At 38.6% G+C, this 16,144-nt stretch overlaps 2 protein-coding genes across 2 annotated transcripts; one reads left to right on the plus strand and one right to left on the minus strand.

Moving 5' to 3' along the window:
- Positions 1–1,936: 1,936 nt before the first annotated feature.
- Positions 1,937–2,875, minus strand: LOC136606145 (olfactory receptor 5AR1-like). The gene has a single exon (XM_066588996.1). It carries the CDS (start codon positions 2,873–2,875, stop codon positions 1,937–1,939), a length of 939 nt encoding a protein of 312 aa, XP_066445093.1.
- A 9,267-nt stretch (positions 2,876–12,142) lies between these two features.
- On the plus strand, positions 12,143–13,081 carry LOC136606161 (olfactory receptor 5AR1-like). The gene has a single exon (XM_066588997.1). The coding sequence runs from the start codon at positions 12,143–12,145 to the stop codon at positions 13,079–13,081; it is 939 nt and encodes a 312-aa protein (XP_066445094.1).
- Positions 13,082–16,144: the final 3,063 nt, after the last annotated feature.

Genomic DNA, 16,144 nt, shown 5'->3' on the forward strand with positions numbered 1-16,144 from the left:
TTCTGGTACAACTCCTGTAATGAAGAGTACTCCAGTACTTTGGCCACCAAAGGACACGATGGCTTGAAACTGTCAAAGCTGATATTGACATGGATATCACACAACTGAAAGAAGCAGTGGAAAACTGAAAAACATGGAGGCAGCTCGCCTGTAGGGGTCATGAATGACTAAGCGGCTAACAACAACTCCAGTACTACATGTCAGTGTTAAGATTTGCCATTTACAACATGACCATTTATATGATTGAAAATATTAAATTATTGTAATTTGTTCTCTTTTAATTTAATAAACTCAGAATATACAGAACATAAAAACTTCATTTATGCAATAGGTCATGTATTTTCTAATTCCCTTTAACAACTGAGCATGCTACCAGCGAGGTTTTGTGTGAGAATTTAACATTATAAATACAGTTTGCTTCTATTAAGTAAAAACTTGTTAAATAAGTTAGATCCTTTTACTGAATATACTGAATGTGTGTTTAATGTTTGTTTCTTTTTCATCTTTACTGTTATTTTAGACCTATACACACAAAGGCAAATTTCATTTCATAATTGTAGCAATGAACACACATTATTAGTGTCATCTGCACAGAAGCAACCAATCAGTAGTTCCAACTTCATTGCAGTACCCATAAAATAATACCAAGCTCAAAGCATCAGTACTTGTGTATTTTGTATCCAACCCTGTCCCCATCCTTAAATATTGAATATGTGTCCGCCAATGTGGTCAATTCTACAAGCTTTGAAGATCATGCATTCCCTATACAGGATCCAGATCAAATTACCACTGGAAACTCTTACCTACTTTATTTCCAATTTGGCCATTTGAGGGTGGAATAAATATGGTATTAAAGTTATATCAGACCTTATGGACAGAGAAACAAACATTCCGTTTTATAAGCTTAAAGAAAGCTACAACCTATCACCTAAGGTATTTTATTCACATTGCCAGATTTGCTGCTTCCATACTAGCTCACGACTAGAGAATTACCCCTTTTCAACTGTTCTAATTCCCTTGCTTTCTAATCCTCCCCCAATATGTGGTTTTCTCACTAGGAGGTGCTACAGTCTCCTATTTGGGGGTATGGGCCTGAATAAGAAGGTGCATCTGTTAAATTGGGAGAAATTTTCCCCTCATCTCAGTGGTTGAAGTCCTTTAAATGTACAAAAAAAATCCAACCTGTGTGGCGAGATGTTTCCCTAACAAGAGTAGTAAATGCTGGTGAGATTGTGGTCAGGAGAGTACATTAAATCACATTCTCTGGGACTGTCCATGAATACATTCATTTTGGGACGAAGGTTTTCAGACATTACAGAGAGTGAGGGGAATCAAAATGCCAAAAAGCCCAAAATTGGCCCTGATGGTGTTAGAGGCCAACAACATCCATGGGAAGTATAGGAAATGGTCTTGTCATTATCTTCTATCAGCTAAACTCATTCTAACCAGAAAATGGAAGTCAAAAATTCCCCCTAACATTAAAGAGTTGCGTGACATAATAGAAGATCACTGTATATACGAAAAATTATTTGCTAGAATCAATGATCTCATGCCTAGATTCGAAGCCTAGCGGAATGCCTGGCTGTATTACAGTTTTTTTTGCTTTTGTTCTGTTTTCTTTTCACTACAGTCGCTCCATTATGGTCATTTTTTACATCTATTTCCAGCAGTGGTTTATGATATCCAAAATATATCATGGGAACAGAAGTGTTCATGCTCCGAGATTATAATATTGAATGATTTATTGCAGAATTCGTGATTGTATATTAATAGTTGATAATGAATAGGTCATTTGACCATCCAACTGTATGCAATGCCATCTAATTTGCATTTTGAAAGTATGTAATGATAATGAATCATTTTGCAAAACCCAATAAAAACAAATAGGATAAAAAAATAAATAATACCAAGAAAATAGTAGTGACTCAAGCATTTACTATGTGTCTACTAGTAATCTACTAATGTAGCATTTCACAGCTTCTTTTACTTCCGTGTTTCGTAAACAGTAGATGATTGGGTTCATCATAGGGATTATCATTGTATAGAACACCGATACTATTTTGTCTTGTGTGACAGAATAGTTGGAAGCTGGACGGAGGTACATGAAGAAAACCGTCCCATAAAATAAGGCAACACAAAGCAGATGAGAGGAACAGGTAGAAAATGCTTTGTGTCTCCCTTCCGATGAGTGAATTCTCAATATGGTGAAAAATATATAGAGATATGAAGCTAATATGACGAAGACTGAAAAAAACCCAAAGATAAACACTACACCAAATATAATCGTTTTGCTCATGTATGTATCACCACAAGAAAGAGCCATCAGTGGAGGAATGTCACAATAGAAATGGTTAATTACATTGGGTCCACAAAAAGGCAATATGAATGTGCATGATGTATGTATGCCCGCAGTACAAAAACCACCAATATAAACAATAAGAGTAAGGATCACACATTTACTTCTGTTCATTATTAATACATAGAGAAGAGGGTGACATATTGCAACATAACGATCGTAGGCCATGGCAGACAAAATGTAGCATTCAGTACTGGCAAACACTGCAAAGAAATACAATTGAAGTACGCAGCCAATAAATGAGATCAATTTCCTTTCCAGAAAAAAATCATGCAACATTTTAGGAGACACGACTGTAGAATAGCAGAGATCTGAGAAGGACAGATTGGTGAGAAAATAATACATTGGACTTTGAAGGTCATTAATGATCAGGATTGTTAACATGATACTTGTATTGCCGATAATAGTTACAAGATATATCAGCAGGAACATAATAAATAGTACTTGCTGCAAATTTGGGTCATTGGTAATTCCCATTATTACAAACTCTCTTACAAAAGACTTGTTGTCTTGAGTCATTGGTTGGATAGACTTTGCCCCACCTGTGAAGAGCAATCAGTTCAGGTAAGTGAATTTTAGCACTTCAGTTAAAAGGTACAGCTTTATTCCATTATATTAAAATCATCCAGTTCCACCTTACATGTTTCGAACCCCTGCAGCTTTTATTCATAGACTACAGAGCTTAAAACTGCAGCAAGTTAAAAACATGTGCCAAACAATGAAATGCATACTGAAATCACAGGTTAAATTAGCCAATCACTGTTACATACTGTCAGCAAACCTATCCATACATTGTAACTAGATTAACACCTTCAAAACAACTACATGTAAATTAAGTCTTGTCCTCCTGCTGCAGCCCATTAATTTACATGCTGTGTTTGTTGTGCCATAAGTAGGATCGGGCTGTCATATTGAGATTCCCATTCTGTAGTGTGATAGGGAATTGAAATAATAATTTCCCTGTCACGTAGAACCCTAAACGCAGTGCACATAGTGAGGACTTTGTTCCCAAATGCAAAAACACTGCTTCTCCATTTGGGTGGCTGCTAAAGAATTCTGTGACATCAGTAATGATAGCAGAGATTCCCTCTGCCGACAGGGGCTTGGAGGCATGCAGAGAAGATGTATTGTTCATTTTCTCTATCTGTCTGTGTATACAGATCACTTGTAACAGTGATCTATTGCGCTTTTAACATTACATCACTATTATTCAGTGATCGGTATGTAGGCACAGCAGGGAACACATAGATAATGTGTTCCCTGCTATTCCTTGCCCCCATAGTAAAAGAAAAATAAAATTAATAAGTATAATAAAAAATAAGCTAAACAAATATAAATAAAATGAGAAGAAAGATTTTTAGAAAATCGGAAGCAAAATAAATAACCATCTTTGATTGTTGATTAAGGTACTGAAAATTCGTGCTAATGAGACCCCTCACCAAAAAAGGTGTAAAAATAGGTAGCAATCTTGAGTAATGCAAGCGTTTTTATGTGTTTTTTTAGTAGCAGTGTGTCTTTATAGCTTTACATCAAACAATCTAGAAAGAAATCAATATTAAATCACAAATGTTCCATCACATATCTTCAACGTGAATAAATGTATGTCAAGTGACACACATGGCTTTGCTGTCTGTATGTTTCAATACAGAAGGAGACTCATTCAAGTAAAAATGTGTCAATACTAATGAAAAGTTAGCCTTAAATTGTATATATTAAAAAATGGTGACAGAATACCCACAAGTACCAAGAATTATTACTGCAACTAAAGGTTTTACTGAATATCTGTATACCTGGAACATAATGGATCCACATTTATAAAATCCATGGTGATTAAATGCCAAATGGTTGTATTTTTCTGAGGGCAAAAATAGCTGGATGAAAAAATAGCATCAATTGAGTGCCTATTTTTGCTGCATAATGGCAACCAGCATTTAAAAGTCTCAGGATGTGATCTTGTGGGAAATGGTCAAATTCTTCTTGATACTGTTGACAATCTGGGTATTTGAGCGTTATTCCATTGAAAAAGTTATTGTTGGATCTCTTTAATTACTATGTAATTTGCCCAATTCACTTATTTTTGTTGCCATATATCAGAGATTTATGAGATTTACCCACATCTATTTTTGATACGCCATTAAGGGTCCATCTTTGGTAACCTATAACAGTTAACCTACTGCAGACTTTTTTACACCGAGATATATACATACCCCAATCAAAGGGAGCCCTCTTGGTTCAAGCTCCCTCACAATGACGGATTTCGATGTACGTTTAGGCGGGCTGTTAGAAGTGTGCAGTTAGTGCTACTACTAGCTGTTTTCTAAGCAAAGAAGTCTTTACTATAGAATCAAAAGCATGACTGTAATTTGAGATCTAGGAAGGCATTAATTGTAGAATTCATATCGTATATAAACTTTAAATTCACATTGTTGTAATTAACAGAACCACAATAAACATCTGACCATTGATCATTTCTATTATTACAAACTCTTTTATAAAAGACATGTTACCTTAAGTTATGGCTTGGATAAACTCTGCCACATCTCTGAGGAAGGACATAACAAGATGGCAAAAAATAAAAGGTGTTATTACAGTGATTGAGTTGACTAACACACATAGTAAGTCTTGGGAAGAAGGTAAAATATGTAACTGTAGTATGGTAAAATGGAACTTATATGTAATGTTGCAGATCAGTCCCACCTGTAATTATATCTTCCACAGACATTCCTCTTTCCATTTTCATGTACTGTCTTAATAACGGTAGATTTATAATTAACAGTAGATCATTAGGGACTAAATCATAAGAGCTAATTTTTTAAAATTATCTGTTGTTTATCATTTTGTAATTATTGTCTTTTATGGGAATCATAAATCATTTGTTTAGTTCTTCTGAGACCTGCCTTAAAATAGCAATCTTCCAATTACTGAAATAGCATGCATCTAAAGAATAAACGTAATTCTTATGAATTTCTTTATTTGGACATTCTTCCATTAGGTATGAACTCTATTCAAAAGTATTATACTTTGTGTTAATATTTTTATTTAAAAGGTTTTCTGGAGTTTCAGACTGGGGACCATCATAGAGAAACTGGGGGGGGGGGGGGTTACTTTACAGTATGTTGACAAACGTATTGGGACACCTACCAATTCTGTGCTGTCTTGCAACGGGGATAGGAAAATTGGATGTATAAGGATTAGATATGAAGAAAAGTATCACGCAGGCATATCCTAGTACAGAAAACATCAGAATGCTACAAGGTGTAGAGTTGATAAACTTCCAATGGGGTATGGTGGTGGGATGTCACCTAAGCAACCAATCAGAGTGGGGCATTGCTCTTGGAGTGTAAATGAGTGGAAGCAAGTGTTGTGGACAGCTGAATCATGGTACACCATCTTCTGATCGGATGACCACACCTGGGTGTGATGGTTGCCTGGAGGGCGATTTATACCCAACTGCATCATTCTGACAGTGGAGTTGGGAGGAGGTTCTGTTATGGTGATGGGGTTGTTTGTGCTGGGAAGGACAAGGGCTATTGGTTAGGGCTCGGTCAGATGAGCGTGTGTTTTCTGCACACATAATGCATGCTTGTAAAAGAACCAATGGGTTCCTATAGAAATTGTTATGTGCGCGGAATTTGAAGCACAAAGCAGCGCACACCAAAAAAAGATAGGACATAGGTGCACGTTTTGCAGGAGTTTCCATTGACTCCTACGGGAGCAGGAGTTTATGGAAACTCCTGCATAGAGAATAACTTCCCGCTGCTGACAGCAGGGCATTTAAAAGGTGCTTCTGGCCAGAAGCCCCTGTTAGTGCAAACCAATATTTGCTATATGATATGCTATTGGAGTCCAAATTCAATTGTTAGAGGTAATCCGAGATCGGGAGACTAACATTAAATCACACAGCATGGGATGTGATCCAATGTAATCTGTTTATTGAGTAACAGGCGACAGTTTTTTTAGGGTCACAAGTTCAATTACAATAATTCAAATCTATTATAATTAATTTGTTATCATTGGTCAAAGAAAATAAACAAAACATAAATATACAAGAATTTAACATCTAAAATCAGAGGCAAAAACCACACAAGCGCAGAAGAGTCACACATGAATAACTTCTTACAATACAGAAGTACAATAATTAAAAACAATGAATTGTTTACATAACAATAATAATAAACTTTATTTGTATAGCGCCAACATATTCCTTAGCGCTTACATAGACAGGGGGAATACAGAAAGACAAAAGTACAAACATTTCAGAACCACGGTTACATAGTAATCAATTGATGGAAACAATAGGGGTGAGGGTCCTGCTCCAACAAGCTTACATACTACAAGTAATGGGGGGATACAGAAGGTAAAGGGCTGGAGATGTGCACAGTATGGTGAGGTGGAGAGTGAGCAATATTATACACATAGACAATGGTCAGACATTTAGCTGTGTGACAGCAGAAACAGTATGACTGCAGGAGCGGTTTATGATGGCTAGCAGGGATTGCAGTCAATAGGTCAGGGAGCATGTTATCAGGCGGAGTACAGAGGGGTTTGTTTAGGGAATGCGGTATGCCTTCCTGAAGAGGTGCGTTTTTAGAGCACGCCTGAAGTTCTGCGAGTCCTGGATTGCTCGGGTAGCCTTGGGTAGTGCGTTCCAGAGGACCGGTGCTGCTCTGGAGAAGTCTTGGAGGCGGGAATGAGAAGTTCGAATTGAAGGGGCGCTCAGTCTGGTTTCGTTAGCAGAGCAGAGAGCCCAGGCTGGTTGATGGATTGAGATGAGGGAGGCGATATAGGGGGGCGCTGCGCTGTGGAGGGCTTTGTGGATGAAGGTAGCGAGTTTAAATTGAATTCTGTATTTAACGGGCAGCCAGTGTAGTGACCGGCACAGGGCAGAGGCATCTGAGTAACGGCTGGACAGGAAGATGAGCCTGGCTGCTGCATTTAGGATGGATTGGAGAGGTTAGAGTCTGGTGCAGGGGAGGCCGATCAGCAACGAGTTGCAATAATCGAGCCGGGAGTGGATGAGGGCAACAGTAAGTGTTTTTAACATGTCCACAGTGGGAAAAGAGCGGATTCTTGCAATGTTCTTGAAGTGCAACTGATATGTTCTTACATAGAATGTTTGGGAACATAAATGAACAGCTAATAACATGTTAGTTTGACCCGCCGGCCAGTCTACATGGCATATAGCTAACTTCTCGAGCAAAAGCTTTAGAGATTCACTCAAGGCTTATTAAATAACCATTTAATATCCATAAATCCTGGAGAAAGAGGACAAATGAATATAATCAAAAGGGGCATACAAGAAGGTTAAAGAAAGGAAAATGGCTACACATAAGAACATGGAGTCCTATCCATTTCACTAACACGCCTTTTAAATGTCTCACTGTAAACCCTTTTGTCCCTGCGGGGATGAGGGGACTCCCCAAGGGTTCTGTTAATCCCCACAGGGAGTCCCCTTATCACTGAACATTCAGACAGCAAAGGAAAAAGTTCTGGCAGCATGTATAAGTGCTAAATGTAAATCAACTTTATTGCTCCATCATAAGATAAAATTGGCGACGTTTCGACCGTGAGGTCTTTCTCAAGCTCAAAAATAAAGTTGATTTACATTTGCCACCTATACATGCTGCGAGAACCTTTTCCTTTGCTGTCTGGACTTTCTGAGGAGATTAAGGTTCTCCTTCTCTGGCTGCTGCCTTTTGGAGCACAACCTAGATTGAGTACTACATTAGTGCTGCTGGCACAATCTTTTTTATTTTACTCATCACTGAACACCGTGACAGCAGCGCCAGCTCTATTGAAAGCAATGGGATAGCATTATGCTCCTCTGCCACATCTGTGACAGAAATGCGTCTAGGCCAGTCAAACTCTTTTATCTAATTTGCCATCACCAAGTCCTCAGGCAGAGAGTTCCATTGTCTCACTGCTCTTACAGTAAAGAACCCCCTTCTATGTCGGTGTAGAAACCTTCTTTCCTCTAGACCAGGGGTGTCAAACTCATTTTCATCAAGGACCACATCAGCATTATGGTGACCTTCAAAGGGACGATTGTAAGACAGTATAGTAAGGGCCCGTCTCCCAAGAGTATTTTCGTGCATAATATGCTGTGAATAGAAGCCATTGATTTCAATGAGTACATTCACATGATGTATATTTTCACACAGCAAGACCTATTTTGTTGCATACTATGCACCCCAATAGGCCATTGGAGTGAATGGGCCACGCAAATACGTGGTGAATGCGTAGGAAACCTATGTATTCACTGCATATTTACACACCATCTCAGTGGGCCCATCTACATTTTTTTTTTTGCGTGCGCAAATATGCCCAGGCATAAGCAATTTTTGATTCAAATAAGCAGCGTATTTGTGCGACTGAAATAAGATTATGCCCCTGTGAACGAGCCCTAATAGTGACCCCTATAGTGGTCGCAGTACTAATCACGACCCCCACAGTGGGCCCAGTACTAACAGGGTACCCCACAGTGGCCCCAGTAGTAACAGGGTTCCCCACAGTGGCCCCAGTAGTAACAGGGTACCCCACAGTGGCCCCAGTAGTAATAGCGACCTCCACAGTGGCCCCAGTAGTAATAGCGACCCCCACAGTGGTCCCAGTAGTAGTAGTAGCGACCCCCATAGTAATATTAACCCCCCTCAGTAGTAGTAACCCCAAAGCAATATTATCCCCCTCAGCAATAATATTATCCCCATCAGTAATATTAACCCCCCCCAGCAGCAGCAATATTACCCCTCCCCCCAGCAGCAGCAATATAACCCCCCCTCCCAGCAGCCACCATTACCCCCCCCAGCCGCCACCATTAACCCCGCCCAAGCAGCCACCATTACCCCCCCCAGCAGCCACCATTAACCCCCCCAGCTGCCATCATTAATCCCCACCCTAAGCAGCCACCATTAACCCCCTGCAGCAACATTAACCCCCCCCCCCAACCTATATACTTACCTCCTCGCTGCTGTCAGCGCCACTTTCCCTCCTCTCGTGTTGATCCCCGGGTGCACACTGACATAAGTGTGTGCGCCTGGCACACTTCCTCCCCTCCCTGAGTCCTCTCCTGCAGAACTGAAGAGCAGGGGACTCAGGGGAGGAAGATCCCGGCTGCACACTGACACTGTACCAAATCTGACTTTAGCCTTAAGATTCTTGCTAATCTTATGTGTTTCAGTAGCATCGTGTGACAGGAGTTTATCAAAACTAAAATTATTAAAGAGAGATCATAAGTCCACTTTGAGTCAAGCTCGGCTCTCTGGCTTAGCCCTCATGCACACAGCCTGGTCGGATTCCAGCTGCGAGATCTCGCAGTGAAATCCGACCCTGTGCCCGCCAGTGATCCCCTGCGTATCTGTCCCGATGCACTGCGGAAGTGATGGCTGGTGTGCAGTGCAGAGAATGACGTGCCAGCGATGACTTGGATCATTGACATTTCGGAATCTCCACGGGACGGAAGGTTTCCATCAACTGCAATGGAAGCCGTGCATGCCAGTCTCGCACAAAAATGGACCATGCTGCGATTCTTCCTCCGCGAGTGGAAATCGCAAGTGATTTCCGCTCGTGTGAATGGAAAGAGGAATGTCTGTGGAAGATATAATTACAGGTGGGACTGATCTGCAACATTACATATAAGTTCCATTTTACCATACTACAGTTACATATTTTACCTTCTTCCCAAGACTTACTATGTGTGTTAGTCAACTCAATCACTGTAATAACACCTTTTATTTTTTGCCATCTTGCTATGTCCTTCCTCAGAGATGTGGCAGAGTTTATCCAAGCCATAACTTAAGGTAACATGTCTTTTATAAAAGAGTTTGTAATAATGGAAATGATCAATGGTCAGATGTTTATTGTGGTTCTGTTAATTACATCAATGTGAATTTAAAGTTTGTATACGATATGAATTTTACAATTAATGCCTTCCTAGATCTCAAATTACAGTCATGCTTTTGATTCTATAGTAAAGACTTCTTTGCTTAGAAAACAGCTAGTAGTAGCACTAACTGTACACTTCTAACAGCCCGCCTAAACGTACAATGAAATCCATCCCAGTGAGGGAGCTTGAACCAAGAGGGCTCCCTTTGATTGGGGTATGTATATATCTCGGTGTAAAAAAGTCTGCAGTAGGTTAACTGTTATAGGTTACCAAAGATGGACCCTTAATGGCGTATCAAAAATAGATGTGGGTAAATCTCATAAATCTCTGATATATGGCAACAAAAATAAGTGAATTGGGCAAATTACATAGTAATTAAAGAGATCCAACAATAACTTTTTCAATGGAATAAGGCTCAAATACCCAGATTGTCAACAGTATCAAGAAGAATTTGACCATTTCCCACAAGATCACATCCTGAGACTTTTAAATGCTGGTTGCCATTATGCAGCAAAAATAGGCACTCAATTGATGCTATTTTTTCATCCAGCTATTTTTGCCCTCAGAAAAATACAACCATTTGGCATTTAATCACCATGGATTTTATAAATGTGGATCCATTATGTTCCAGGTATACAGATATTCAGTAAAACCCTTAGTTGCAGTAATAATTATTGGTACTTGTGGGTATTCTGTCACCATTTTTTAATATATACCATTTAATGCTAACTTTTCATTAGTATTGACACATTTTTACTTGAATGAGTCTCCTTCTGTATTGAAACATACAGACAGCAAAGCCATGTGTGTCACTTGACATACAATTATTCATGTTGAAGATATGTGATGGAACATTTGCGATTTAATATTGATTTCTTTCTAGATTGTTTGATGTAAAGCTATAAAGACACACTGCTACTAAAAAAACACATAAAATCGCTTGCATTACTCAAGATTGCTACCTATTTTTACACCTTTTTTGGTGAGGGGTCTCATTAGCACGAATTTTCAGTACTTAAATCAACAATCAAAGATGGTTATTTATTTTGCTTCCGATTTTCTAAAAATCTTTCTTCTCATTTTATTTATATTTGTTTAGCTTATTTTTTATTATACTTATTAATTTTATTTTTCTTTTACTATGGGGGCAAGGAATAGCAGGGAACACATTATCTATGTGTTCCCTGCTGTGCCTACATACCGATCACTGAATAATAGTGATGTAATGTTAAAAGCCCAATAAATCATTGTTACAAGTGATCTGTATACACAGACAGATAGAGAAGATGAACAATACATCTCCTCTGCATGCCTCCAAGCCCCTGTCTGCAGAGAGAATCTCTGTGTTATCATTACTGACGTCACAGAATTCTTTAGCAACCACCCAAATGGAGAAGCAGTGCTTTTGCATTTGGGAACAAAGTGCTCACTATGTGCACTGTGTTTGGGGTTCTACGTTACAGGGAAATTATTATTTCAATTCCCTATCACACTACAGAATGGGAATCTCAATATGACAGCCCGATCCTACTTACAGCACAACAAACACAGCATGTAAATTAATGGGCTGCAGCAGGAGGACAAGACTTAATTTACATGTAGTTGTTTTGAAGGTGTTAATCTAGTTACAATGTATGGATAGGTTTGCTGACAGTATGTAACAGTGATTGGCTAATTTAACCTGTGATTTCAGTTTGCATTTCATTGTTTGGCACATGTTTTTAACTTGCTGCAGTTTTAAGCTCTGTAGTCTATGAATAAAAGCTGCAGGGGTTTGAAACATGTAAGCTGGAACTGGATGATTTTAATATAATGGAATAAAGCTGTACCTTTTAACTGAAGTGCTAAAATTCACTTACCTGAACTGATTGCTCTTCACAGGTGGGGCAAAGTCTATCCAACCAATGACTCAAGACAACAAGTCTTTTGTAAGAGAGTTTGTAATAATGGGAATTACCAATGACCCAGGTTTGCAGCAAGTACTATTTATTATGTTCCTGCTGATATATCTTGTAACTATTATCGGCAATACAAGTATCATGTTAACAATCCTGATCATTAATGACCTTCAAAGTCCAATGTATTATTTTCTCACCAATCTGTCCTTCTCAGATCTCTGCTATTCTACAGTCGTGTCTCCTAAAATGTTGCATGATTTTTTTCTGGAAAGGAAATTGATCTCATTTATTGGCTGCGTACTTCAGTTGTATTTCTTTGCAGTGTTTGCCAGTACTGAATGCTACATTTTGTCTGCCATGGCCTACGATCGTTATGTTGCAATATGTCACCCTCTTCTATACGTATTAATAATGAACAGAAGTAAATGTGTGATCCTTACTCTTATTGTTTATATTGGTGGTTTTTGTACTGCGGGCATACATACATCATGCACATTCATATTGCCTTTTTGTGGACCTAATGTAATTAACCATTTCTATTGTGACATTCCTCCACTGATGGCGCTTTCTTGCGGTGATACATTCACGAGCAAAACGATTATATTTGGTGTAGTGTTTATCTTTGGGTTTTTTTCAGTCTTCGTCATATTAGCTTCATATTTATATATATTTTTCACCATATTGAGAATTCACTCATCGGAAGGGAGACACAAAGCATTTTCTACCTGTTCCTCTCATCTACTTTGTGTTGCCTTATTTTATGGGACGGTTTTCTTCATGTACCTCCGTCCAGCTTCCAACTATTCTGTCACACAAGACAAAATAGTATCGGTGTTCTATACAATGATAATCCCTATGATGAACCCAATCATCTACTGTTTACGAAACACAGAAGTAAAAGAAGCCGTGAAATCCTACATTAGTAGATTACTAGTAGACACATAGTAAATGCTTGAGTCACTACTATTTTCTTGGTATTATTTATTTTTTTATCCTATTTGTTTTTATTGGGTTTTGCAAAATGATTCATTATCATTACATACTTTCAAAATGCAAATTAGATGGCATTGCATACAGTTGGATGGTCAAATGACCTATTCATTATCAACTATTAATATACAATCACGAATTCTGCAATAAATCATTCAATATTATAATCTCGGAGCATGAACACTTCTATTCCCATGATATATTTTGGATATCATAAACCACTGCTGGAAATAGATGTAAAAAATGACCATAATGGAGCGACTGTAGTGAAAAGAAAACAGAACAAAAGCAAAAAAAACTGTAATACAGCCAGGCATTCCGCTAGGCTTCGAATCTAGGCATGAGATCATTGATTCTAGCAAATAATTTTTCGTATATACAGTGATCTTCTATTATGTCACGCAACTCTTTAATGTTAGGGGGAATTTTTGACTTCTATTTTATGGTTAGAATGAGTTTAGCTGATAGAAGATGATGACAAGACCATTTCCTATACTTCCCATGGATGTTGTTGGCCTCTAACACCAGCAGGGCCAATTTTGGGCTTTTTGGCATTTTGATTCCCCTCACTCTCTGTAATGTCTGAAAACCTTCGTCCCAAAACGAATGTATTCGTGGACAGTCCCAGAGAATGTGATTTAACGTACCCTCCTGACCACAATCTCTCCAGCATTTACTACTCTTGTTAGGGAAACATCTCACCACACAGGTTGGATTTTTTTTGTACACTGAAAGGACTTCAACCACTGAGATGAGGGGAAAATTTCTCCCAATTTAACAGATGCACCTTCTTATTCAGGCCCATACCCCCAAATAGGAGACTGTAGCACCTCCTAGTGAGAAAGCCACATATTGGGGGAGGATTAGAAAGCAAGGGAATTAGAACAGTTGAAAAGGGGTAATTCTCTAGTCGTGAGCTAGTATGGAAGCAGCAAATCTGGCAATGTGAATAAAATACCTTAGGTGATAGGCTGTATCTTTCTTTAAGCTTATAAAACGGAATGTTTGTTCCTCTGTCCATAAGGTCTGATATAAATTTAATACCATGTTTATTCCACCCTCAAATGGCCAAATTGGAAATAAAGTAGGTAAGAGTTTCCAGTGGTAATTTGATCTGGATCCTGTATAGGGAATGCATGATCTTCAAAGCTTGTAGAATTGACCACATTGGCGGACACATATTCAATATTTAAGGATGGGGACAGGGTTGGATACAAAATACACAAGTACTGATGCTTTGAGCTTGGTATTATTTTATGGGTACTGCAATGAAGTTGGAACTACTGATTGGTTGCTTCTGTGTAGATGACACTAATAATGTGTGTTCATTGCTACAACTATGAAATGAAATTTGCCTTTGTGTATATGTCTAAAATAACAGTAAAGATGAAAAAGAAACAAACATTAAACACACATTCAGTATATTCAGTAAAAGGATCTTTTTACTTAATAGAAGCAAACTGTATTTATAATGTTAAATTCTCACACGAAACCTCGCTGGTAGCATGCTCAGTTGTTAAAGGGAATTAGAAAATACATGACCTATTGCATAAATGAAGTTTTTATGTTCTGTATATTCTGAGTTTATTAAATTAAAAGAGAACAAATTACAATAATCAAATATTTTCAATCATATAAGCGGTCATGTTGTAAATGGCAAATCTTAGCACTGACATTTAGTACTGGAGTTGTTGTTAGCCGCTTAGTCATTCATGACCGTCAGTGACCCTACAGGCGAGCTGCCTCCATGTTTTTCAGTTTTCCACTGCTTCTTTCAGTTGTGTGATATCCATGTCAATATCAGCTTTGACAGTTTCAAGCCATCATTTCCGTTGGTGGACAAAGTACTGGAGTACTCTTTATTACAGGAGTTGTACCAGAATTTGAAGTTATCCCCTATCTACAGGATAGGGAATAACTTACAGATCGGTGGGGGTCTCACCACTAAGACACCCACTGATCTCAAGAAAAGGGGTCCCATATTCCCTGTCCTCCTCACTGCGTGATTACTACACTGCCCACAGTAAAGAGGAAACTGAATTGAGCGCTAGTTGCACACGCACACTGGCGCTCCATTCACTTTCAATCTTGAAATTGGATCATCAAAATCTATTTCTTTTGTTACATTGTTTTCAATTGACAAGATGGCGTAAGCCCAATGAACACGGACGGATTTTTGCTGTGGAATTCACGGCCAGACACCCGCTGCAAATTCTGCAGCAAAGTGCGTCCATAGCACCTGGGTGTGATGGTTGCCTGGAGGGCGATTTATACCCAACTGCATCATTCTGACAGTGGAGTTGGGAGGAGGTTCTGTTATGGTGATGGGGTTGTTTGTGCTGGGAAGGACAAGGGCTATTGGTTAGGGCTCGGTCAGATGAGCGTGTGTTTTCTGCACACATAATGCATGCTTGTAAAAGAACCAATGGGTTCCTATAGAAATTGTTATGTGCGCGGAATTTGAAGCACAAAGCAGCGCACACCAAAAAAAGATAGGACATAGGTGCACGTTTTGCAGGAGTTTCCATTGACTCCTACGGGAGCAGGAGTTTATGGAAACTCCTGCATAGAGAATAACTTCCCGCTGCTGACAGCAGGGCATTTAAAAGGTGCTTCTGGCCAGAAGCCCCTGTTAGTGCAAACCAATATTTGCTATATGATATGCTATTGGAGTCCAAATTCAATTGTTAGAGGTAATCCGAGATCGGGAGACTAACATTAAATCACACAGCATGGGATGTGATCCAATGTAATCTGTTTATTGAGTAACAGGCGACAGTTTTTTTAGGGTCACAAGTTCAATTACAATAATTCAAATCTATTATAATTAATTTGTTATCATTGGTCAAAGAAAATAAACAAAACATAAATATACAAGAATTTAACATCTAAAATCAGAGGCAAAAACCACACAAGCACAGAAGAGTCACACATGAATAACTTCTTACAATACAGAAGTACAATAATTAAAAACAATGAATTGTTTACATAACAATAATAATAAACTTTATTTGTATA

This window comes from Eleutherodactylus coqui, chromosome 1 (genome assembly GCF_035609145.1).
Source record: "Eleutherodactylus coqui strain aEleCoq1 chromosome 1, aEleCoq1.hap1, whole genome shotgun sequence".
In the NCBI taxonomy this organism is placed as follows: Eukaryota; Metazoa; Chordata; class Amphibia; order Anura; family Eleutherodactylidae; genus Eleutherodactylus; species Eleutherodactylus coqui.